The following is a 27,214-nucleotide window of genomic DNA, read 5'->3' as shown; positions in this document are numbered from 1 at the left end:
ATTCTAGCTATCAAGTGGTTTTTTTGGGGGTGGGATTTGACATGAGACTGTGGCTCTCTTGATATTCTTGCTCATATGATGAAGCTTGGATGAGCAGAATACAGATCTTAACCATGGCTACAAGGGCCTGAAATGAAGTCCCATACACATATTTCAGTACATAGCCTAAATATTGAGACATGCAAGAGACTAGAATCTGTCCTCTGGCAGGCATATTTTCACCAACTCTGAGTCTATCAAAGCTCCTGCAGATTCTGCTGTGAAAGATTATTTCTCTTAGTTTACAAATCCTGGCTGTTGTCATCTCCTAGTAAGTTAGGTAGGGGTGGAATATAGATCCCCTGAGTCCTTAAATATGCAGTCATTACTGCCAGATGACAGTCTGACAGGCAGAACCCTGTAATCTGTAATGCTTGATATCACTGTCAGTTTTATGTACTTGTTGTAGGCCATGTGCATGCTAAGGACCATTACTAAGAGTCAAATGCCTGGAGAGAAAGAATGATGTAGATTAGCATTATTATGCCACACATGATGTGGAAACTCAATAAATATGTCACAGGTCTAGGATAAGACAAAACTTTCTCTCTCCTTCAGAATGGGAAAAATATTACAAAACTTTGATGGAACTACCCCAATAACACAAGTGAACTAAGGAAGCAACTTTTGCTCACAACAGGTTCTTGTAAGAAAGAAAAACAGGGAAAGATGGCAGGGAGTTACACACAGAACTGGAATGGGTAGTCAATGACTATAAGCTCTGTCCAATGCCATGAGGCTCTTTACCTGGTGCAATGAAGCTAGACTACTTCTCACTCTCTGGACTGGATCTGATATGGCTCCTGAGAATTCCATCAAATGTGCTGAGGCATCATAGGAGAGAGGTGCACAGGTGGGTGGAGAGGAAAGAAGAGGAAGAAGGCTGGCATCCACAGCTGTACCTTGATGATTTTTGATATAGCACTTGGATTGCCTTGGGTGGTAGGACAGCATCTGCTATCTGAACTGGGGTTGCTGAAAGTCAGTTTGTGGTATACAGCCAAAGTTCAAATGCCCAAGGAGCATCAGGGTTAGACTTTTGCACAGCCCTGACTAAGTTCACTAAGTGGTCCTGTGGCACCAAACAACAACAGCCTCAAATCATGACCTGTATCTCTCTCAGGCAGCACAGTGCCAAAGCCACAATGCTCTACACACTGTCACCACAATGGTCACAGATCATTACTAACTGCTGTCCATCCTTAACTATGTCCTTGAACTCCTCCCTGCTGTCATGTGAGTGAAGGTATAACCACATCCTCAGTTAAAAAGCATACCTGACCGTTAAGTTTGGCAATTAAATCAACTCCAGCCATAAGGGTGCAGAGATATACAACTTTCATCCAAATACTTTAAGTTTTTGGGGTTCCTTGTCTTATTCTACTTCAATTTTTCCTTTGCAGTTGGCATGAAGCTAAAACATTGGAAGGATCTCATACGGCTTTTCTACCCATTTTGCAGTGGGTGTTTGTTTTAGCAACAATATAATTATTGTAGCTGACACTTCCCACAATGCTTCAAGCTGAGTTGAGCTGTCCATTATTTATAGTAAAATTGATCTTGGCTAGAGCAGAAGCTGACAAAGATATCAAATTGCTCATGAAATTTCTCTCCTGTGACCAGCATCTGTATCTGCAGTTCATGTTGCACCAGTGGTGGTACCAAGGATCTCCATTTCCATTGGACAATGCAGATGAGTTTTCTTGGTGGTAACAGACAGGGTGCTGTTGTTGCTTTGCTTCTGGATCTGCTCTTCCTGGTATTCTGGTGTAGGCGGTCAAGCCTGAGATGCTGATGATGGGGAGAGATTTCTTTTCTGTTCCTCACGTGCTCTAGAAACCTGCTTCTCATGGGACAATGAACCTCAGTACCCTCAAAAGGGCATAGTAGCTTACCACACGAACACAGCTGGCTTGTTTAGGTGCTGTCAGACACTCCATTCCTGATAACATGGTATTAGCAGCTTAGTCCTGTAATGATCATCCCTGACAGAGGGGAAGGGGCTGTTTGCTCAGAGAGAGACAGTATATATGATGGAGAAGGAACAAACTTCCTCCAAGTGCAGTACTCCCATACGGTGCATTCAAAACTGAGGTTTGCACTGGTATTTTGACACCAATGACTATCTCCTCCAGAGGTGCCAACTTCACATTGAACTCAGAGGTGTGACAACAGAGACCGAGTTTGAACTGAAGGGCACTGTGCATTTCAGACTAGGTATTTGCGACTTCCCTCAACAGAAAATATATCTGCATGGCCCACCACAGGATACAAAGGGCATACAGGACACAGAGATTTCATGTTAGTCATGTTAAACATTTTTCAGGTGTGGTGCATGTGTTTAATTGTCAGCACTAAATCCAAACAGGCCAATACAGATACTAGCAGTCACGTGGCCAGAGGGCTTGAAAAGCTGAATGTGTAAAAAGTTTCAGTAGGAATTTACTGGGTCAGACACTGAGTAGGTTCAGTTCTGCCTCTTCCCTGTGGTAAGAGAGAAGCAAGGACAGATGGCAAGCATCCTGCCTTTTATGTACCCATAGAGGAGCACAGGGCACATGTGTGGACCAGACAGATGTGGCTATTAAAAAAAGTCCTCTGGTCTCACATACATGAGATGCATGAACTTTTACTGAAGGATCCACACTGACACATACTAGAAGAAGAAATGCACGTTATCCTAATGTACCAATAGCAGCAGGAAATTTGGAGTTGTAATTAAAAAAAAAAAAGATCATCCTTAAAACAGATGATGACTTACTGGACAAATAAAACAGATCAGTTGCTCATTCTAACCCACTTATAATCTGGCTCAAGCAATACAATTGTGAGAAGTAAAACAGAGTCTGTAAAAGGCTTAAGACAGGTATGCTCTGTTCCACCTGACAGTCCCCTGGTGTTTTCCTGGCAGATCAACCCTTCCTTGCAGAGCTCATTCAAAATCCTGGAACATTTATGAACTCCATTCAGTGCAATAAGAGATCTGGATGGTTTTGTGCTCAGCCCTTGAACTGCAAAGCCTCCTAACAATACAGAAAGAAGTACAGCATCTCATATACATGCCTCTGAACTTAAGGTCTCAGAAACAGCTGTATCCTACTTGGCAAGTCTAATAAAAATGGCAGCAAAGCCAGTTTCAGTATGTGTTTTATGGTAGTACCTACAGGACCAAGTCTGGTCGTCCAAGGACCCATTATGTTGGTCCTATTTTAAAAGCTTTCCAAAGTGAGCGAACAAGCCCACAGAATAGAACAGAAGTGACTTTAAAGTTACCAATCTGAAATAGATGCGAGTGGTAATTACCTTTTCTGCATGGAGACCCACCTCTTACTTCTGAGGAACTGACACCAATGCTGGTTGTTTCAGATCTTTCCAGCTTCAAGTAAAAGAAAACAACATATAAAAGTAAGGTTAATTTTCACACACATTCACACACACCAGGGAAGTCAAAATATGCTCTTCTTGCTTCCCCCACCACTATATTTAAAGTGTATTCTAGCCTAAGGTTGCGTCACAAAAATAAGTATGTGAAATCTGCTAGTGAAGTTCACCTCCCATCTTCTTCTTCAGCCTCTCCACCTTCTCTTTTTTCTGGGAGGATGAACAAGAAGGAAAAAGTTTTGTGGGCAAGACCAAAGAATAAATTAAAATGGAAGATTAGCAAATTCATCTTGAATTGATATATTAAAAACATGTTTAAAAATGACTCACATTTTTTTTAAACAAATCATACCTCAATATACATATTTCTTTGAAAATGTACAGCTTATTACAATACAAATATTTTGTGAATTTGCTTTATTCTTTGGCAAACAGTCTAATGGGATGCATTGCTAATACTGTACAATTCCTTTCATAGAGAATACTGTAATATTCCTGTCAGAGAAAGAGGTGTAAAGTGATTTAGAAACTCATGTAGTAATACACCTCTCTCTTCTGGTACCATTTTCTTCCCCCCCCGCCTTCATACTTTGTATCTTTTATTCAATTGAAGAGACATGTGGGCAGCTTTCAGTTTGACTAGTTCTAGAATCCTACTTTACCACCACGGTAAACAACCCTCATCTAGCAAGAAGTATGTGGGATTTGTAATGTTCCTATAGCATTTATAACCTTTTCACATCTGGAAGACTGAACTGTGACTAGCACTGTGATCCTAGCTGGGAAAGTCATTAATGATACAAACCATCCCCTGGATGATTAGTTTCTTGTGGCATCTAAGCTTTCCTTATAGGTTTCCCAGTAAAGTGATGACATGGTCTTCTCTGCTGAATTCAGGGGCCAAGACAAGATTACAAGCAGAGACTAGGACAAGCTAAGCTAAAGAGTATCTAGCACTACCTGCAGTGTTTTAAGCTAAGCGCTCACAGCAGGTTTAATTAAGATTTCTTTACATTAAGACTAAATTAATTAAAATAAATTAAGATTTATTTAAATTAAAATAAACGAGATACTTGGCCCAATGCCACCATTTTGAAAAACAGCTGTGAAGTTCCTACAGAAGTATCCAAGCTCGTATTCTTTACAATGGAAGCACATGCAGATATAACAGTGACATTTTAACTAAGGCTGTACGAAGCTTCAGTAACTGATTCGATTGGGAGGAGATTCAGTGCCAAATTTCTGAACCCAAATCAAGTTGGGAGACTCATTAAAAGGTCTGAACCAAAATCAGAAGCTTCCAAATCTATTCAGAGAGATTTGGTGCCGATTCGGCCATAAAACAAACAGGCAGCAGTTCTCGACCACGCTGGACACAGCTGCCTCCAGCTGGTAAGTCTGTTGTGGTGGGCAGAGGGGGAAGGGAAGAGCATGGGGGGAGGGACAGATCAACGCCCCCACAGTGAGGGAGGGATTGGGGCTGGGACAAGCCTCCCAATTGGGGCTGGGGGACTGTGGGACTTGGGGAGGGGGGCTCCCATCACTGTGCACCGCCAGTCCTGGAGGGCATGGGAGCAGGCGGCTGCCCCTGGATCTGCACAGGGCAGGCTGGGACAGGCTGCACGCTGGCGGGCTGAGCTCTGTGGGGTGGGAGGAGCCAGGGCTGTGCTCTGGGCCGCTAGCCCCAGCTGCAGCCTGGAGTGCAGCCCTGGCTCTGCCTGCCCCACAGAGTGCAGTGGAGTGGGAGTTATAGGGGGGCTGCAGCAACCCTAAAATTGCTCACAGTCCCTGCCGCAGGCCTGCACAGCCAGGGCAAAGCTGTGGCTTGTCCAGGAGGCGTAGGCAGGCTGAAGCGGCTTCCGCCACTGCGTACCACTTGTCTGAGCCAGCACAGCAGCACTGTCCTGCGCCTCCCCACCCCGGCTCGGCGAGCAGTGGGAGGGCATAGCCCCGACTCCCAGCACTCTCCTGGACTGGCAGTTTGCAGCAGCACGTAGTGGCAGGAGCCCCCCTCCCCAAGTCCCATGCTGTTCCCACCCTGGCTGGGAAGCTTGTCCCAGCCCCAATCCCTCCCTCCTTGTAGGGGCATTGCCCCGCTCCACACACCCCTTCCCTCCCCCTCCGCCCACCACAACAGACTTAACAGCTGGAGCCAGCTGTGTCCAGCATGGTCGAGGACTCCTGCCTATTTAGTCTATGCCTGAACCTGAATCTGCGGCGACTCTTTGAATCGGAATCCAAAATTGGCTGAACTGAATCAGGACAGTGACTCAAATCACCAAATCAAGTCACTGTCCTTCTGAATTCGCTGAATCTCAAATCGAATACTTGCCACTTCACACAGGCCTGATTTTAACCACCAGTGCCTACTCCCAAGCAGTCATGCCCTCTCTTTCCTTTTAAAATAGTTAAAAGTTGTGTCTGCCTATAGCCAAAAGCAGTCAAATTTCCCAGCTTTTAAAAGAGCCTTGTCAATTTTCTAGGCTTAAGGTGCTCTGAGAAACAAGGTAATGAGCCTCAGTGAAGTCCAAAAAAAATTAGTGCAGACTGTTTCTATAGTTACTGAGGATTGTTTACAATGAATTTAGGTAAGAGTATGGCTTTTTTTTCTTTCAGTTCCCAGTTCCTATTCCTATTTTAAGGCAACAAACATATACCATGTTTTGGACCTGTACAGTCTGCTAGATATTACAGAATTAGTACAGAGACATAACGAAAGGCAAATAAAGACTTCTATAACTGCTAGCAGCATGATAATGAGTACTAAGCAGTTACATGCATAGCATACAACCTGCTTCTGGGTAAGTAACAGATAGCTGCTCAGTTCCAGTTCACCTATCTCTGACACACTTTCACAACTACACTGCTATTCTCAACCTTTGCCACAAATGAGGCATAAAAATGGGATGGAGAACAGATGAATTCTAAATGAATGAATGAATGAATATATGAACAATATTCAGAAAGAACAATATCTGAGAGCAGGGAAGAAGAGACACCCTCCACCCCCATTCCCTCTGCAAGGCTCACAATGTTCAGAAAGAATCAGTTATGGTGTCTATAAATATACTTAACATTAGCTAAAACCCACAAAACATTTGCGATTAAATTTTTCCTGCAAAAATATTTCTTTAAATACAGGATTTTTAGTTATCCTTTAGCTGAATACTTTAATAGAATCAAAACTTCTCACCCCTGAAAAGGCTACACAAAACTGTCCATGTGTAAACACAGGCTTAGGAATATCAATACATATTTTGTCTAAAGTCTGACCTTGAGACTTGTTCAGTCATAGAATGAGAGGGCCCTTGTACACATGATTAAATTGCCCCTTTTAGTGGTTTAACTGCCCTTTTTCATTATTTAACTGCATACCAATGTATGCGTTCAGCAGCACATTACAATTAAATTTTGTAACTGTGTACATGTTCGGCAGCGTATTTTGATGTAAATGACTTCTTTACGTAGCAAACCAAAACACATCCCATGTAGTTTAGTTTGCTACGTAACAAATTACAGCAATATTCTGCAGGTGTACAAAGGCCCTACCAGGAGAAGGTGGCGGGATGGTGCACAGGGTGCTGGAAGCCCAGGCATGCTTAGGGAAGCTTGGGCTTGGTGGGCTTCCAGTGCCCCATGCACCATCCTTACTGCCTTGTCTGGCTGCCAGCACACCCAGCTGCCCTCCTGCAGCAGCCAGCCCATTCCTGGGAGGTCCCAGTTGGCAGGGACGGTATACAGGGCACTGGAAACCCACCAAGCCAGAGCTCCCCTCAGCATGCCTGGGTTTCCTGCACCCTGTTGGATCAAACGGGTGCTGTTTGCAACCTGGGGTTGCGCCAGCACAGCTACCACCCAACCCGAGCAGCCCTGGGGGACACCACTACCACAGGGGGAAGCACCAGGCCCCCCTGCAGCTCAGGGTCTGCATGACCCAGTGGCAGGTTACGTGGACAGGCTCTGCTAGGGGGGGGAGGAGGGGTGGAAATCAGGAGAAGCAAGGGACCTGATCTATTCCCCCTCTCTCCCCGCCCCGCCACCCCGACACCGCCCAGAGCCTGCCTGCATCTCCCACAGCTGCACTCTGATTGTTTCAGTAAGCATTGCGATTGGCTGCCAAGACAATCAAAGTACTCTGGACAGACAGAATAAGCCTGTTATTATTATAGATTGTTTAACTACCAAAAAGTATCACATTTTTCAGCCTGCCTCCTACAGAAACAGGACTGAAATGAAAGACACTGAATCAAGAGCTTACACCAATTTCTGAACCCACAAAAAGCAAAATTTAGCTTTCATAAATTAATGGCTAGCAACATAAGAGCGAAAATACATCTGACAACCTTAACAATATAAGAAATATTTCCTGAAGGAAATCACTAAACAGAAAGTACAGTACAAACAAAAAAGTAACATGCTATGACAACAAATGGTTTAGAAGTGCTCATAGACAGAACTATTTGTATAGCCTACCATTGTCTCTTTGACTTGGTCTGCAGCACTTCTTAGTATGGCTGAAGTTTCTGTATCTGCTGGATTTATGGGTATACAGGGTACAGTTGTACAACTAGCCAATACAGGGTACAGTGGCATTTCAGCAGGGACAACTGACACGAATTGGTCTTTAGCAGTATTAACTTGCTGGCAGGTGTCTGAAACATTATAACCCGGTTCTCTTAAATCCAGTATGAGAGTGGGAATGTGGTCTTCAATAGAAGGTGGTAGGTTAACGAACTCACTGTCAGCTTGTTCTAACGGTACAGAACTGTCTGGTGTCCCTGCTGATGCAGAAGTTGGAACATACTCTTGGTAAAGTAAATTACGTAATTTCTCATCCAGACTTTTTATTGTGTTGTCAACAAAGTCAACCCTGGGTGGCCCCTCTCCATCTGACTCTACTGTACAGGGCTGCTGTAGCAAGTTGATGCCAACCCCAGTGCAGGCAATTGGCTGGGATTGTGTCAGCATTACATGTTGCTGGGACATAGCTCCTGAGACTTGGGTTGGACTCTGAAGCTGAGATCCTGTCAGACTTGGAGAATCAGAAACAATAGCTACTGGGAGCATCTGGCTCACAAAGGAATGCTGCACTACACTGGGCTGACTGGCCTCTGACAAATGGGGGATTTGTGGTGCAGGCTGACTTTCTAAAATTCCCACATCAGAGATAACAGGAAGTGGAAAGAATTCTGCCGCCTGGGCAGGGGCTGTCTGAGACGATTTGGGTGGCCCAACAGTGCAACATGAAATCTCCACATCAGGAATACAAGTGTCTTCATCTTTCGGCTGTAGTGTTTGTTGGGAGGATAATGGAACAAGCTGAATGTCAGCAGGCTCTTCTAGTGAAGCTGCAGTATGGGCAGAAGTATTGGGCTGACTGGGTATCATTGGCTGTAGTGAAGGATATTCTTGACGACCTGTATTAGCAGCAACCTGCTCTAACACATATGGCACAGTCCCTGGTAATGTCGCAGCTGAAATTTCTGCCTGGGTCTGTAAAGCTGCTGAAGACACTGCATTAGGAACTTGTGCCAAAGAAACAGGTGTTGCACTGGGACTGTCGCACAAACTTGTTCGATGAGAAAGCTGCTGATAAGCTAAGATACTTGGTTTATCTGTCACTGTAGAGTTCACTGGGTGATCGTCAGCCTGTTCTGCATCTATAAAGAAGTAAAACCAGCAATTTACCCTTCTTATAGACAATATTGTGATTGTGCTGTATAGAGTTATTACAAAACACTCTTAGGCTTAATTACAGCAGCTAAATTACTCAACATTTTCTATCAAAATGACAATTAATCCAATATTCTAATAATAAACTCAAACTGCAGACTAAACAAAAACAGTTTTGCAAAAGGATGAGTCCTCTGAAAACATCTATGACTAGAACTTCAACTTAGTCTTAACCAGAGTTTAAATACTGGGACTTTTCTGTATAGTATAAGAATGCTTATATTTTGGTTTATGTTCAAGAAAAATATATAAGCCTACAAAAAGTCCTTTCAACAAGATGTAATGGATATATAGATGCATTTTAAATGGAAACTGTTTTGTACTTCATGGACCATTAACAGTAATAATAGACAACTTATAAACTACATTTCAGCAGTCTTAAAGTGAGATTAACAACAAGTTACATGTCCTATAAGGCTCCTTAAGCTGCAAATTATACATTAGGGAATTCAGATAAACTTTTTGCTTTTAAAACAAAGTGCTTAAAATTTGAATTGTATAAATATGCACATCTTGGTGCAAAGTTCTTAACCCCAAAGGATCTGTTAGTAACTTTTCATTCCTACCCAAAATCCAAAGTTGTTTTGTAGTTGAACAAGAGGTAAATGCAGTCCTCAGCCAAGCAGACATACCTTGCAGTGCTTCCCCCCTCCCCCTTTCCTAGCTCCCCTGGCTGTAGCTTTCCGAGATAGTGATGGTGATGAAGATCAAACCTTAGAGAAACATCATTTTTTGCAGATTTACTATATTTCACTGATTTATGTACAGATTTTAGAAGAAATGTATTGCAGTCATTTATCTGACCCAATTATCAAGTAGAACACAAGCCTTGGTTAACAACTGAAAAAAATCAAACCACAGTATTTCCATTTTGAAATTAATGCATCCAATTACCACAAAACAAGACTGGTGGATCACAGCAGCTTGGGGTGCAAGGAAGTCAAAGAAGTACCAACCACTGCTTGCAACTTTGACATCCTTTACTGGCCAGCATGTAGAGTAACACTAATAGAAGATATACTTCACCCTCTTCCTACCAATATTCCAGCTAATATAAAATAACAACAGTAAAAGCAGGAAAGAGGAAACAACAGTCTTTGGGAAAACAAGGCAGACTGAAATACTACATACCCTGGAGAAATAGAAGCTTTAAAAATTCATAATTACCTGGACCTTCAGGCTGTTGTGTGCTCTGAGGAACTGGTGGAGAGAACTCCGGTACTTCAGCAGTGGGATTTTCCACAACCGGACATATAATAAACCATCTTTTCCCAGTGTGTAAAACTAGTCATGAAGAGAAAAATAAAGGATAAACAATGGTGTCTAGAAGCTACAAGGTTCATTCACTTTCACCTATCTAAACTGCATGTTAAAAGCTACTCAATCTCCCGTTTTAAGGGAAAAATTGGGTTTCTACCAGAGTAATGAAGATCAAAAATAACGGATTCTGTTGGACTCAGCATTTTCCCCTCATATTTTACACACAACCCCTGCCCCCCCCAACGAAATGTTGTTAACTGTTTACAAATTGACATCCAAAAAGTGACATTTTAAAACTGACTAGCAAATATTCAATATTTAAGAGCGGCCAAGCACAAAACCTACATTTAGGAGACACACCATTTTCCCGCACTTGCCAAAACCATGCTATTAGCTCCCAGACATGTATAACCCTCCCCACGCCTTCAGTTCAGAGAACAGAAAGGCACACAACACATGGTGACATGGCATTTGGAAGAAAGCTTCCTTTGGTAGAGGCTATTTGCGATAGCAGAGTGAATGAAAGCCAAATGCTGACATTTTGTTTCTGTGAAAGTGATGAAATAGATATGTATGCAGAAGGACACGGCTTTCCGTTGCATTTCTTCTCAATCACTCCTATTGGGGGTGGGGGCAGGCACCATTGGTTAGTCAGTGAAATTCACACCTTTCCTGGATGCCCATATATTGGTTTCACCTAACAGTTTGGAATTTAAAGGCTATTGATGGAAACCATGGCTTCTATTAACACCTACATTTTCTAGGCACATTCCCAGTCACCTGCAAATGGTGTATGTTTTCTTGAGATTATTAAACTTCTGGACTGTCTGATATTATATAAGTCACTGTCTTAACAGTTCAAGATGAAATTTGTACTTAAAGGCACTTTTACCATTCTGTTGATACACAGGTGTCTTCACTTGATATTGCCGTTTTTCCTATTAAAAAAAGGAATGAATAAACTGGTCATAGACATGGATTAATGCAGGAACATTTTTCTAAGGATACATTGTGTTACAGATGTTAACCAAATAAAAGCAAAATGATCTTTTTCAACTAAGACCCCTTTTACAGAAAAAAGTGTATAAACCTCATTCAAAAGACCATAATTAGATGTTAAAAAAAAACTGGATTCAACAACTTTAAGGAACATTGTTTACACCTCATCCATTTCCAGTCTGTCAGCATCCTGCTGGGGACTTGTTCCCTGATCAGAACTTCGTTCTCCTTCTGTATCTTCACTAAGCATATCTTCTGCTTTATCAATGATATCTTTCATCTGTTCAATGAATGTTTCTTTTTCAGTCTGCAAAATGAATTCGTTCTCTACCTGTAAGAACACATTAAAGATAAATGCTGTAATGACAATGTATTTGTTAATATTCTGTCTATGATCTCAGCTAACTGGAAGTTTATACTTGTTGACAAACACCATTCATCATGGTAACTAGAATGCAACAAGAGGACATTCTTATCTGGTTTCTGCTCAACAAGAATTCATCCCACCACAAAAAAAATGAGCAGTTCTATAAGTCTAGAAGCCTTGATTCAAAGACTTTTAGCTTCTCATCCCAAAATAAACCCTTTGCTGGAACAGACAAAAACCTCAAACTCCTTAGCTATTAGACACAGAGCCTCACTGTTAGGATGCTTGAGCCCCACAATTTCCACTGATTTCATCTAGAATCATGACAGCTCACAATCCCTGTGAAAAATTAAGTCCATTGTGCCTACAATCCAAAATAGTATTAGATCATATCACATCATCAGTGGCATTACAAAAACAATGCTTCCCTGGTCCTCAGCCTGGAAGTGGAAGGGTTGTGGCTGAATCAGCAGGAAAGAAGGTCTGTACCCTCCTCTTCTGCCCCCTCATTCCATCCCCACAGGCAGGGACTTTGTGACTTGTATTTGGTTTCCATATTGTACGCCCTCCTTCCGACCTGAGGCACTATCCTGTGCCAAGAAGAGAAGTTCCTCCTCATTCCCCACTTTCACATTAGGGTAAACTTAGGTTTTTGTTGCTTTTTTTTTTGGTGGGGGTGGGAGGAAAGGAGGGGTTGGCTTTTATGTAGGCTTCATACTAGATATCTTTATAGGACTGAAAAGGGATTTTTTCTTCCCTGGTAGACTGCTCTGGGAAGGGGAATGAGTTTTTTGCCTTCCTCAGAGACCTGGTGAGTAGTTTAAGCTGTAAAATTCATTTAGTCACAAACTGGCAAGCACCTAGTGTAGACAAGTGTTCAATATCACTGAACACCTGATAAACCAGGACTCGGAGTAGGATAGAAGGCATTGCTTGCAGAAGGCAGGGAACAGGGCTGGTACCTTTATGTGATGAGAATCTGGTGTGATCCTACAAAGGGTGCTGGGACCAAGGCAACAGATTTGGATGCTGGTGATGACAGCATTCTTCCAGATAGAAGAGATTAAAAAACGATTTGCAGCACACAAGTTATTGCTAGACAGCTCCCAGATGTGTTAATACATCTGTGAATTAGTTAAACTATATTTCTGGTTTCTTACCTGCCAACAGCGTCCACAACGGTTACAATTGCTCTTTACCTTTCACCTTTTAACCAGAATTGGCAGCACACTGTTTTCTGATGCTTATAATGTCACCAAGCTACCTATTTGGGGTGCAATTTCATATCAAGTATCTTTTTTATCATGGCAGAAAGGAGGCAGAGAAAGAAGACATATTTGACAAGGCATTTTAGATACAATGCGAGAGTTAGAACTGGCTTGGCAAAGAGATGGGACAAGCAACTGGGATGCTACTGACACTGTGCAAGGAGTGTGGGAGGGAGATTTGGCCAGGGAGCTAGTAGGAACAGGAAACATGGACAGGCAAATGGATGGATGGTGGGGTAATTGGAGTGCTGAGATTAATACTTGCTAAATAAGGAGACCAAGACTGTTCTTTATATGCCCAGTTGGGAAGGTGAAAAAATAGGGACCAGGATGGGCCGAGTGAGAATGCAACAGGGACAAGGAATAAGAAGTGGGGAAAACGGCTAGAACAAAGACAGGATAAAGGGGATGTGTTGCACATCAGTTGGGGAAGAAAAATCAGTGCTCACTTGAGGTCACTATTCCAGAACCTGGAAAGAAACCCCAAATTTCTGAGTTTCATATTCCTTTGCCATGTGCAAATATGTGCAAAACACCTGCAAATGTGTTCCAATGCCAATCCCCACAGCATCAGTACTTTGTCATCCTGTCAGTTAATGTCAGCTCAAAAGGCAGGGTTGTCTGGTGGAACTAAATAATTCAAGTCCACTGATGATACATGTAAGCATCAATATGATGCTATGTGATGGATGTATATATATATATTTTTTTGCAGATTGCTTTTTGAAAACTTATGAAATTAGAATCAAAATGGGACATATAAAGTTGTGAAGTCAAGCTCTTAGAACTTAAGAAATGCCAGAATTAAAATGGGTGTAACCTTAATTTGGCCCCCAGTTCTAACACTGGAGTAGCTCACTTGGGAACCTCAATTTTATATCTGATGTATTTTTTTGCAGTATTAACAAGTCTGGACAGCTCAACATTTTAAGAAACTTATAAAAACTTCAGCACAAATAAGTCCATACCATGTAAGTAGCAATTTCTTCTGGTGCATCACCATCTAAATCAAACTTAAAAGTCACCATTTTGTGATTGTGTGTTTCAAGCTGACATTCTACCATCTTATCCCCTGTGTTGCAAACCTATATAAAAAAAACAGTAACATTAGAATTATTCCTGGCATAACAAAAACAGAGCTTCAGTTTAAAACAAATATGTTGTACTCGCATTGAGAATGGTCAGTTTGGGTTTGCTGGACTTTTCCTGGCGTGAACGAGCACGTGTAGATTTCTTATGCTTCTTTGAAGGTTTTCCTTCTAGTTTTCCACTTCCAGTCACTCCTTCAAAGCTATCGCTCATCTCTCTACCTGAAGCAATGTCAGGAATCATGTAGCTTTAAAAAAAAAGAGAAAAAACCCACAGAAGATGGGGATGTGGAAAGAGAAGAGAAAGAAATACCACGACTACAAAAAAAAATAGCATGCCTCTTTTGTACTTGAAAACAGCATCTATGTCCCTAATTAGGCACAGGCGTTGGAGTTCTGGTAAGGGAATTACAGTACTCATACTTTTGGTTTGGCCTTTGCCTTGGTTATAACAATGAAGAGGGACCTTATTTACTATTGAGGTTGCTCTCTTTAATGTAGTGAAAAACAGCCACTCAGAAATAAGTCATTATATTCATGCATAAATGGCATGCCCTTTTTCTTCAGGAATCCTTAAAGCTGTCTTTTGAACTGCAAGGATCTCCATTTTCCAAACTTCTATTTTCAGACCATCCACCAGGTGCTATACTCCCTGGGGGAAAAAAAATCCATCTAGAACATCCACAAGAGACTGTCACCTTGTATCCATCAGAGGCAGAGATAGCATCATACACAAGAGAGCGACACTATTAGCAGCATTCACCAAGATACTTGGGCTGTATGGTGTTCAAATAGGCAAAAGGGGTGTCATGAATGCAAATCAGCTGAGCTGACTAGTGGTCCAGCTACTAACAATAAGTTAGTGATTCCTTTTATTTTTAGATACAAGAGATGATATTTAATCTTACTGGCATGTAAGGTGTACTGAAATAATCAGTCTTTTAATCACTGGGAAAAATAAAGTAATTGCTCTGTGCATGGTTAGCTGCCTACTGCCTTGATGACGTACTCTGCAATATACAATTTCTGCAGGCCATTTTACTACAAGGTACTTATTTTCCACTTTATGAAGGGGCCACACAATGCATGCTAATTTGAGTGATGTGCATCCTGAGAAGAAGTCTCAGGATATTCTTATGGGGTGTGTTCTGACATAGGTTGCTCTTAATGTTACTACAGCTAAGAAGGTAAATTTCATATAACACAGCAAAATAGCTAAATAATTATTCAAGACATTCACCACTAAATGGTTTGCATCCTTTCTTACAGAAGACTATACAGTAGCATATTCACTAAGCTTGAATGAACTCATTTTGCCTCATTTAATCACGCTAAGGAATTAAAGGCTGGAAAGTGACTGTAAACTTTGAAGTGTATATTCTGTTTTGAAATTTCATAGAATATTATATTTCATGAAAAAATGGATGTGATCGGAAAAGTGTCATACCTCCCCTCCCTCTTTAGGCTAGTGACTGAAAGAGTTAAGCACTCTACGGCTGTGTGTAGATGAAATGATGGGCATGTGTGCACGACACTTTAAAGTGGGCTAAATGCTTTTGCAAATTCAGCAGTGTAACGCACCTTAAATGACTTGGGGCACAGCAAACTAAAACTCCTCCGCAAAGCTTTAGTTTGCTGCCCTACCAGCCATGGAGCAAAGCACGGGGCTCTATGCATCTCAGGGGCTCTGCAGGAAGCCCTGCAGGCAGGCAGCCTGGCAGTAGCCAAGGAAGGCAGGCTCCACCCAAGAGGAGAAAAAAAAAAAAAGCAGTGAGCCTGATCTCTCCCCCCAACGAGCCTGCCTACTTGCACGAGCTGTGCAGGGGCCCGGTGCTTCCTTCTGTGGCCGCGGTAGCTCCTGGGACTGCCCAAGCCGGGTGCCTGCAGGCGGGTGGCACCAGGGGAGGGGGCAGCTGCACAGGAAAGCACCAGCCCCTGCCCCCCACCAGCAGCTCGCCCTCCCCTACATGCTGCTGGAGAGGCAGGTAAGTCAGGTATGTGCACAACATGGGGGTTTAAAGAGCCCTAAATTGAAGCAATGTTTTTAAAAACCCACCGCTTCAATTTAGGGCACCTGTTTCATCTACACACACCCTATATTTCTGACAAGAAGGTAAGGGTAAATCGTCTCCTTTTCCTTTTCCCCAGGACTTGAGATTTTTCAAATTCCTCACAAGGTAGGTATTACTTTAAGGCTCCAAGACTATCTACTTTGTCAGCTTGGCTTCTTTGGTGAAGCAGAAATGGGGACAGAAGAAAATATTCTATTCTTAATATGCAGGCTATGCTTCACCTGACCTAGAAGGTATATATATATTTTTCAGCTGGAAAAAAAAATATAAAGGAAGTCATAGACAAATTTCAGACTTATAAACTTGCAGCTTACAAACCCAAAAAGAGGGCTAAAGAAAATTATAATTCCATATTTTCTCACAGATATTGGTCCTCTTCCCCAAAAACCAGCTGGTGGAAATCGGGGCATGCTTTACAAGTGAGGAAGTATTGTAACAATAATTTTTGAAAGTTAAGCTTCTGCCTGGTGAAAGTAAAAGTAACTCCATGTGATCCAGAGAGCAAAACAATGGGTAGGCTTGGCCGTTGGCTGCTAGTCTGTTACTTACTACATGGAAAACTTTTTGAAAGGCAGAAGCGGGGGGAAGAGGGGTTGCATCTCTTATACCAGGGAATGCTGTATGCAAGAAGATACATAGGTGATACACTTCTTACTGACCACCTGTTTTGTTATGTTCATGCCTCAGGCCTCCAACCTACACTGGGGTTTCACCAAGCTCAGCATTCTAAAAGCAGCTGGCCACATCTACTACACATTAACCAATACAAAATTTACCGGTGTCATTAAGCAGTACAGCACACACCTGCCTCCCCTAACCTCAGTGGGTGGATGATGTTAGTCAGTATGGAGGTGCTTGATATTGTTTAAGCCATACAGGTATAAAACACCTTTATGCCCATATAACACTATCTATGCTAGGGATTTTACAACTAACTATTCTGGTAGAAGAGTTACACAGGTAACAAAAAAAAACAAACCCCCAAAAAAAGAGAGAACTGGGTGTAGAACAAGTTTAGGATAGTCTTCCTCTAAAGACCTGACAAAATAGACCAACCAAAAGAACATATGAAACTTGCCACTTCCCTCCATTTTAGTTTCCCAGTACCTAGCCCCTAGTTCTTCCATTCTACCCATTTTGTATAGCCTGGCTCTCCTAACCCACCCATACCACAGTCCTAAACAGGAAGAAAAAGCCTCCTGAAATAAAACATGCTCACATGGAGTGATTTTAAATATACCTTTCACAGCTCTGGGATAGTGTTTGCTGTTTATCCTGCACTGCATCCTAAAATATAAGAAGAGAAAATTTAAGGATAAAATCTATGAAAATGGAATACATTGTGTTTGCATCTGAAGAAACAGAACATTATTAAGAAAGTTTTCTGAGAGCGCATTTCAAGAGACATTTTCCAAAAATAATATTTTAATAACATATTACTGAGTAACTCATTCTCTGAACTTGGCAAGTCTCTAAAATTGTCTTTTTTCTACTTAATGTTGCTTTTATCCCCAGCATTTATTTTGGAGCACAAGCCAACATGATATTTGTGTGCAAACAAAAGCTAATACACACACATCCACTCTTGGAACAGTTTGCTAATTAGTTCATTCGCCCACTGCTTGCCCTATAGTAGAAGAGCAGAAAGCACAGTAGGTCCTACATTAATAAGCAGTTAATGAATATCTCATAGTGAGAGAGTAACTTTAGTACATTTCAAATTCATGTCATTACCTACCTGATATTTTTTAAACACAGACCCAAAATTTGCCCTCTTTGTATTACTTTCCACTTCATTCTATAGTAAAACACATCCTATTATATTTAATGTTTAGTATTTTAATTATATTTTTATTATTGAAAGATGCATTATTCATTTGGAATAAAGGAGAAAAGCAACATTTCCATACTAGGCCTCCTAACACCTTTTACCTTCTCTACAAAGAAAACTTTTTCAAAAAGAAAGCATCTCCAACTGCTGTTGTCAGTGATTTACTTCCACCACTAGTAGTGCTCATATAAACATCTGAGTTCTATCCACCACCTTTGAGTACAGACCTGTTCTGACAGCTAGGCAAGATGATGCTTGAAGTGCCAACAGCTACTGGACCTGTCTGCCCTGGCACTCCAACCAATGGAGATAACTGGTGATAGCAACAGCAAAACAGGCAATTTAAAAATTCTAGTATAGCCACATGTTCAGGGAAGCATTCTATGAGTTCATCACAATTGCTGACTAATGAAAAACACAGTTTGCGCAGCACAGCTGAAACTAGTTAGCCTTCAGATGTTAACAGATTCATGTTGGTTATTTCTCTGACAAAGAGGTCATTCCAAACTGCATTGCACCATCAACTGAATCACAAAGTTAATGAATAAGAACACGTATATAACATCTAGATTTTTATTAAGGCACTTGGATCAAGTGTCTTTCAAAAATCATACTTGCTTGATCAATTCAAAATTACCTTGAATATGGGCACTGTCACATGTACTCAAACAAAATAGAAAGATAGCTGGAAGCATTATGGCAAAGTGGAAATGAAATGCATTGTTTTGAATTATAGTACGTATGGCATGAAACCCACTGGAGAATGTCACACCTAAGAAAAATATTAGCAAAAGTACTTAGCAGTGGCTGAGATCAACCCATTCACAACAGGAGTCGATCAATTTGACAGCTACACGGATCTACATTTGCTAATATCAGACAAGAGTTGTTTCAAACTTAGCTGAAGATTTGTAGAATAAATGGATAAGAATGATCAACTAAGCCCAACAAAACTGCCCCGTATGCAGTGATGCAACTATGTGATATGGGATGTTTGGTTTTGGACAAGCTATTTAATCAAGTGTTTGTAAAGGGTGGGCAAAGTTCAAGTAAATCTGGGCCCTATTACAGTCCTCAAATGGGTATCCAAGTAGCAAGTCCCAAGAACCAGTAGTGTTGGGATATGGCTAGGCAGCCAGGGCAAAGTAGAAGCGGCGACTTCCTGTTTGTGATTGTGAACATATGGCTGCCGGCAGCCGCCACCTTTTTTTTTTTGCACTCTCCCCCTGCTGTGTCAGCACATGGGGCAGCTGCATCTATTGCACCCCTGCCCCTAGGTAGACTATTGCCAATGCAAACCTTTCCCACCAAACTGCTCATCTATATCACTTGGGGCAGGGAGGACCAAGGGATCTTCAGTGAATTGATCCTATAAAAGTAAGCATCAAAATGGGGAAATTTATTTAGAATTGTTTTATGTGGATGGAAATATAGGTTCCCAGGGACTCCTGATGCTTCAGTGGGTAGTAGCTAGCAGGCTGCATTTCAGTCAGCGTACAGCAAACTGTACTCCACAACATGCTGCACTGCAGTAACAGAATATACTCTTTTTTCAAAGAGCCTTCTGCCTGAGAGCGCAGGTTTAGTAACCCTGTCTGTACCAGCTCTTTGGCACATAGGGCACAGGAATCAAAACGGGCAGAAGGAAAAACACTATATAAGGATGGAAAGAACAGGTGTTAGGTATAACTGGGGTTTTTGCAGGCAAAGTTCCATGCACTACCTATATTCGAGCTACAAAACTCATGTAAAACATTGGGCTGCGGGATATAACCCCAGCCTACATAGCATGACATGCATGCACCTCAAAGCCTTTTTGGTGAAGAGAAAAAAAATCCAAAAAGTAGAGTCCTGTGGGGTGTTTCAAAGCTTGGCTCTAGATCCAGTTTTACTCAGCATCTTCAGTGATGATCTGGAAGAGGACATTATCTGTATCAGATTGGGAAGAAGCTACAAATATCACTGAATACAGACACACAAAATAGGGGCTATAAGTTTGATAAGATGAAAGCTATTGCTTCTGAAGAAGAGATACTCCAGAACAGAGATACTTCATTGAAGGAAGAACCCTGGAAAGCAAGTGTTGAAGGGCATTTCAGGTTAGAAGTGGATAGCAAGTTAGATGCAGGTTTGCAATCAGATATGAGCGCCAAAAGGCCAACATAAAATTGCTTGCATATGAGGATGAATGGGAAGGCAATATTCATCTATAAAACCTTTTCCACAAGTCAGAGTCAAACAACTGGCAGCATGCAAAGAAAAACTGAAATACAGATGAGTAGGCAGGACAAAGTAATTCTGTTATGCAGAAACACTTAAGACTGCACATTACAGCTTGCTTACATGATTACAAAGGGACATGATAACACCTCTCAGTATTTGAAAAATTTAGAACATTGAAAATGGAGTGGAATTCAGGGTAATACAGACAGACACTACATTAGAGAGTAATGAGATGGGAAAAAGATTCAGAATATGCATCATGAAGAACCTTCAGACGAGAAAATGGTAGATTATGGAACAGTTGTTCCAAGCCAAATACTGGAAGCAACATTACTTGTGACATTTAAGACAGGACTGGACAAAACACTGAATAGAACTCTGCTGGATATAACCTGAGTATGACATTTCCATAGTGATTTCTATTCTATCTTTGTAAAAATAAAGGTGAAGAGATATTTGCTAGCTGATTTCCTCTAGTGTTTGTTATTCCAATGACTAACTTAAAGGAAACGCTTCCTAGGTAATCAATTATAACATTGTTTTGTTTACAACAGGGAGTTAAGAAAAAGTTGATTTATTATTGAATGAACCATTGTCCCAAAATCTAAGCTAAGCAGCTGTACACAGCAAGTTTGGATAAACTCTTCTTTGAGATCAATTTATAACCATAAAGGAGGTTAATGGCAAGACTGGTAGTTATTTAAGGGGGGAAAAAATGGTTCTACCTCTTGAGATGACTCTGTAATCGACTGGATAGCTGAACATGGAGCTGAGACCTGCTTTCTCATAGGCTGGGAAAGCTCTGGCTGAAGTTGCAGAAGACCCGAAGGCTGAAGAGGCAGACACTGATCTATGGGCACTGTTGCACTAGGTGTAGCAAGACTGCCACGAAGCTGTGAAAGATCTTGCCCAAGGCAGGAAGGCAATATTTCAGGCTGTGACTGCAAAGGTGGTGACATAATTTTCGAAGGCTGTACTGGCATTATAGGCACCTGGGCTCCAGTTTCCAAAGCATACTGAGGTTGTCCAATAATCTGTTGTAATACAATAAAGACCTAGTAAGAAAACCTCTCTTTATGGTGTTTGACTCATTCAAGTCAAAGTGCAAAGGCCATGCTTATTAATGAAAACCCATTCATAAAACTGTGCAGTGAGAACATGCTTGAATGGTTTTTATTTGTTGGAAGTGGAAAGGGGGAGCCACAAAGAGTTTAAACGGAAAAGTAAAACAGAGGGCATCTCTTACAAAGTTTACTAACGCAGTGGTGATCAACCTAGCTAGCCATGCAGGCCAGATGTGCAGGGTTTGTCTATGGGCCAGATCTGGCATGCGGTCAGGACACAGGGTTGGTCCACTGGTGCAATCCAGTGTATCAGTACAACCCAGTACACCAGCCCAATCCCAGACACCAGATTCAGTCGCAGAACTACCCCACAAGCTAGCATGGTCCAGTGTACAGGGCCATGTCATGTAAACCATGGGGCTCCCCCTGGGTCCAGAAGTTTGATATCAGGGGAACACTGACAGCATTAATCGCTACAGTTCTGGGAGCAATTAATACTGCTATTGCTCTCCCACCATTGCATTTCCAGATCTGTGGGGAGCCCACAGACTGGATGACATGGTTCCACAGACCAGAGGTTGAACACCATTGTACCAAGGTGTAGCAAAGATGACATCACATTATTACCTGCTTAGGTTTTATATTTTCTTAATCTATAGGAATTAAATTACGCAAAACAAAGTTGGATCTTTCTTAGAAATTCAACGCTGGTTGTATACCATTTCTTGGGAAATCTACTCTATTTCTTCAAGCCTAAGTATACAGGTGGAGGAAAAAAACCCTCATAGCAGCATGAACAATGTACTTGGCTATTCATTTCAGGCTTTATTCAAAATGCTTGTTTATATCTTGCACAATGAACATATTTGGTAAGTTTTCCATAGATGGCACTGACTTCCATTTAGTTTTAGGATTAAAATGAAAGTACTCCTATTCAGCTCTATGACCTCAATGTTGCAAACACTTCTGATTAACTTTGTACATGAGTTGTTATGCTTATCTCAGTGGATTTCTTCCTTGTGTGACATTTATTTGGATGTTGAAGTAACTTGTGGTATCAGGACCTATATGTGGCTTCAGATTATCTTAGAAACCACATCGTTCCTCATACTGTTGTCCAAACTAACAGTCCTTTAGTTTGTACATTTAAGGACAAGTCCTTTATGAGGAGAATGACATCAAGGAAATTTGTTCTCAAAAAAGGCTCAGACTTTGATATCCAAGGCATATTTCAAAACCTACTTATTTTTTTCACGCTTTTCCTGAAGAGGTGTGGGAATGTGGGAGAGAAGCAAAGGAAAGTACGGAATGGAGGGTTCTTAAGTACTACTACTGATGTGCTGTATTATTGATTTTTATGGTTGTTTTTAAAATTTATTATTGCACCTAGAGGTTTTATGTACATATAACATACTGACACACACCGTCATCATTACTACATATATTGTATCCACAATAAGGATTTTTAGTCTGAATTATTACTATAAGTTTTACTGTAGGTAGAAATAAAGGCACAGCATGCTTTATATTATGAAATGGGGTTACAGAAGAGCCTAACATGAAAAAACTCTCTGGACAGCAGTTTGCTCAGTGCTGAAGAAGGGAATGTAATACCGGTATTTTTTTTCTTCCAGTATTAATCACTTTAAAAGCACCCAGTAAACTATTCACAGAAAAATCAATAATTTTCAGATTGTGTATTGTACCTAGGAGAGACAGAATAAGTAAGCATTACCCATCAGTATCAGGAAAAACAGTTACTGAACTGGAATGCCTTTATTCATGGAAATAAACTCTCTCTAAAAGGGCGTTAAAGACTAGACAACATGTTCTGAATATTCTGTACACTAGGCAACTTCTTTCATTTCATTTGGATTAGCAATTATTCATCCTAATGAAATATTTTAGTATCTGTGGAAGAATCCTGTTAGTAAATTGCAACTGTGTCAACACTTGTTTAGGAATATCAGTATATCATTATCATGATGTCTGCCATACAGAGTGGGCCCAATTCAGCTCTTTAAAGCAATGGAAATATTACCATTGCTTAGTTCAGGCGAAAACCTATCAGGCCCCAAATAAGCTATAATTCTTCACAAACAATATTTCTGCACCAAATATATGGCTGAAGACAGAAGTGTAGATAGAATGTGGAATACTGGAGCTACTGTTCTACATGGTAGGTGGAAATGGAATGTTATGAATTGTAATCCAGACGCTACAGTAAAACAGAGATGTAAAAGAATACAGGCTCGTCCAACCTTTGTTTTTGAAAGCAAGCAATTCTTAACAGATTTAGTACTTTCTTCTGCTTGGGTCACGCAGCATTTCATATTGTCATCACACTGAAGATGACAGTAGTATTATTATGTGCAGACTCATTACCAAGTTCTGAACCTACTTAAAAGATAAGTAGTGCTAATATTAGAAGTCCTATTTTATGCTTCATTTGTTCTAAGGGACTGGGAGGGGGTTGGGGGGAGGAGGGGGGGGGAGACCAGCAGCTAGTATTTATTGGTAAACATCCTTTGAGCAGCTTTCTGAAAAGTACTCACCAAATAGTTATTTTAATTTAAAGAAAAAAAGCCACCACAACAACATTTATCCGTGAACGGTCTCACATCAGCAAAATGGCTCAGTACATCCATAATCCCACATACGTATGTGGAAGTAACCTACACCTATAGACACCATGCATGTACTGTAGTATGAATATTAAAATAGCAGTTTTATATTCTCTGTTATGTAACTGTACAATGATGTCCATCCTCTCCACAAGATCATTTTTTTCCTTCTAGCTGGGAGAGGGGGAGAAGGAAAAAGAGTTCAATTGTTTCTATTCCTTCCTTCTCAGAGTCTAGTAGACTACCATACTTTCATAAAACCTGTGAAATTCATTCCATACCATCTCAAGATGAGCAACAGATTCACCTGATTAACCCTAGTCTGACCACTAGTTATTTCATACTGCATCTCCTGGCCAATACAATAAATCTGAGTAAAACATCTTAAATGCGAGTAACAAAAAGGCCATGGGTATATTTACAATGGAACAATTTACAAGAACTGCTGCTTTCAATAACCATCCTACATTTGAGTACTGATAGTCCAATGTCAAATGGATTACCTGGTTACCAGCCCCAGATGCAGACATAGTCTGTTCTGAAAGATGAATTATGCTTGGCTGAAGTGACTGAGGAAGTGGAGGCAGCTGCTGCTGCTGCGAAACTGCTTGCGTGCTCTGAGTGTGATGGGGAGAGGGAGCTTCATTCTGAATTATCTGCTGGAAGGTAGTCTGGTACATCTGGGAGAGCTGGGATATTGCATGATGTGTTGGCAAAGCTGACACTCCCGGTGGAGCCACAGCAAGTAATGGTATTGGAGCAGCCGACATATTTGGCACTATTGTTTGGCAAGGCAAGACCAAAGAAGCCACAGTAGTATGAGGAAGGTTGACTGCCTGCATGGGTAGGGCAGGGGAGTTTGGTGCCAGAGGCAGAGCAGGGTTCATGGGAAGGCTTGGTAAAATCACAGCTGGAGTAAAATATTGAGAAGGAGCAGGAATAGGGGGCACACTTGCAGCAGGTAAATCAGAGAGGTTTGGAGGAAGGTTGTCAAGTCCTGCCAGAGGAGTAATTGCAGGAATGACAGGAAACTGAGGAATCTGAAAAAAATATAATATCACATAAATTGCAAATGTTTTCATTGATGGTACAAAGTACTTTCATTTGCCATATAAGTACGTAAATCATGTGTGCCATGATACTTGTGTAAACAAGGCTCTTTGGGTGACACTGATATCTTTTATTAGACCAACTTAAATTGCAACTAAAATGATAATAAAAGATATGAGCCACCCAAAAAAAACCTTGTCTGCCCACATCCTTAGAACAACACTGCTACAACCTACACCCATGATACTTATGTCAATTTCTTAGTCACTTCTGTCCAATCTCTGAGGTTTACAAACATCCATAAAAACAATTTACATTGTTGGATAAAAAAGGAGAATTTTCAAGATCTGGCCACTTTAAAACCTAGAAGTTCACAACTATATCTGAGACCATTTAGCAGCCAGAGCAACCTATAAACACCAGAATCATTACTTTTATTCTGAAACAAACAAAAATCAGACTATAAAGATGTTTTAAAATGTAACCATATCATATGCAAAATTAACTATGTTTTAAAGCTCATATTGCAAATGTGCAGTACAGAAAAAGCTGTAAAAACAATTCTTAAATACACAAACTCCCAGTAACATAGCAAACCATAACTACCCTGTTTTGCCAGCCTGTAATTTAACATTTCTCACAAACTAAGCTAACATAACATGCCTTCAGGCCTCTGGCATGCACCACCAGGGACATTGCATACTATGGTCCCATCCTGCAAAAAAACTTATGAGAGTGATTAGTTTCCCTACCAAAAACAGATTAATTACAATATGCACAAGTGCTTGTACAGTCAGAGTCTAATTTTTAAAATGTCTTCAATATCATTTTACCCTTTTAAAACATTCACGTAAGTACTGCAGGGTAAGTTTTCCTGTAGTCAATGGCAGTACTGTGTGCAAAAGAGGCCATAATACACTCCTATATTTTAAAAACAGGTTGTCTTTTATTGGAAGCCCAAGAAAAAAAATAAAAACTGAATAACTCAGTAATTTTATGGCCATGATCACGCTCAAATGTATTAGATTAACAAGAAGCAATTAAGTCATTGCTTTAAAACTTCATAGGATATTTAAGGCAGATATCTGCCTTTTAGAAATGAAAGGATTTCATTTGCCATTTTAAAACGTATTAGAAGCAAATATTGAGAATTTTGCTCACTGCTTCCTTTAGTCTGTTTTGGTAAGATGCCAAAATATGCGTACATCACAGAAGCAACTTGCTTTTCCTTTTTGTTTAACCTGCTTCACAACTTAAAACCCATTGTTAGCCAACCCACTGAATGGCTTGAATAAGAATGTTACCACTTTAGTAAAGGTTCATCTCTGCTACTAGTAATGGAGAGAGGCAGAGAATTAGGAAAGGAGATGGATGGGTGGTGGAAAAGAAAGTGAAGGTAGGAGCTTAAGAACATAAGAGTGGAGCTTAAGAACATTAGAGTGGGCTAATGTTCATATTCTTAAGACTGGGATGAGAAAGAAGGTCCACCATGAAGGAAAAAAAAAAAATGCAGAACTACAGTTATTGTAATTTTAATAACTAACATTAATCAAGTCAGGCAAGATTTAGGATTATTTCACAGAATATTTCTGATTCACTAAGAAAAAAATATCATGAAAAAACATAGGTAACATTTAAAAGCTACATAATGTTGAAGTATAATTTAACTGATGCACATTCTTAGGAAACGGGTGAAAACTGATGCAGGTTACATTAATCAGTGACCAGAAAGCTCTACTTGAAGGAGGCATGCCTCTAAATGATAACTCTCCAGTGATATCTCAAAAGTACTTTACCTGGGTGGGTGGGACTTGAGGAACCTGTGGCATAGTAGAAATCTGTAGGGGTTTTAGTTGTATACTGTTAGCTGCCACCTGAGAATTCTGGGTTTGATACTGGGGTAACAAATGGGCTGCAGGCTGCAATGGACAAACTGGCTGGCTGGCTAGAACCTGCTGCAGGGAGGCTTGCTGTGCCATGGACTGCTGCTACAAGAGAGCAAAAAAACATATTAAACAGTCAGCTAACTGAACCTCTCTTCCCGGTTAGGATGGCATGGTTATAACAGAAATGTCACTTGTATGGCATACTACTAGTAAAAAGGCACTCTCAATTTAAACCCTGTTCCAGAGTCTGGATGTAAGTTGCATCTAAATAAAACATGCATACCAAAATATCCAGCTGTCTGAGAAGATTATTTTTAATAAAAATCAGA

The 27,214-nt window shown here is 40.8% G+C and overlaps 1 protein-coding gene across 11 annotated transcripts in view; it reads right to left on the bottom strand.

Annotated features, from left to right (window-relative positions):
* WNK2 (WNK lysine deficient protein kinase 2) overlaps positions 1–27,214 on the bottom strand; it is a 214,405-nt gene that overhangs the window by 47,934 nt on the left and 139,257 nt on the right. For 6 of the 11 annotated variants that reach the window (XM_059715495.1, XM_019495400.2, XM_059715490.1 and 3 more), the window contains 11 exons: positions 26,796–26,987; positions 24,453–24,989; positions 20,987–21,295; positions 17,448–17,494; positions 14,218–14,383; positions 14,016–14,132; positions 11,576–11,743; positions 11,306–11,351; positions 10,321–10,437; positions 7,894–9,080; positions 3,343–3,415 (listed from right to left, as the gene is read on the bottom strand). In XM_059715495.1, the coding sequence (XP_059571478.1) occupies positions 3,343–3,415; positions 7,894–9,080; positions 10,321–10,437; positions 11,306–11,351; positions 11,576–11,743; positions 14,016–14,132; positions 14,218–14,383; positions 17,448–17,494; positions 20,987–21,295; positions 24,453–24,989; positions 26,796–26,987 (2,959 nt within the window). The remainder of the gene's footprint in view (positions 1–3,342; positions 3,416–7,893; positions 9,081–10,320; positions 10,438–11,305; positions 11,352–11,575; positions 11,744–14,015; positions 14,133–14,217; positions 14,384–17,447; positions 17,495–20,986; positions 21,296–24,452; positions 24,990–26,795; positions 26,988–27,214) is intronic. The other 5 variants (XM_059715492.1, XM_059715496.1, XM_059715497.1 and 2 more) reach the window with 5 other exon arrangements.

This window comes from Alligator mississippiensis, chromosome 12 (genome assembly GCF_030867095.1).
Source record: "Alligator mississippiensis isolate rAllMis1 chromosome 12, rAllMis1, whole genome shotgun sequence".
Taxonomy (NCBI): Eukaryota; Metazoa; Chordata; order Crocodylia; family Alligatoridae; genus Alligator; species Alligator mississippiensis.
This window is presented reverse-complemented; position numbering and strand designations above follow the sequence as displayed.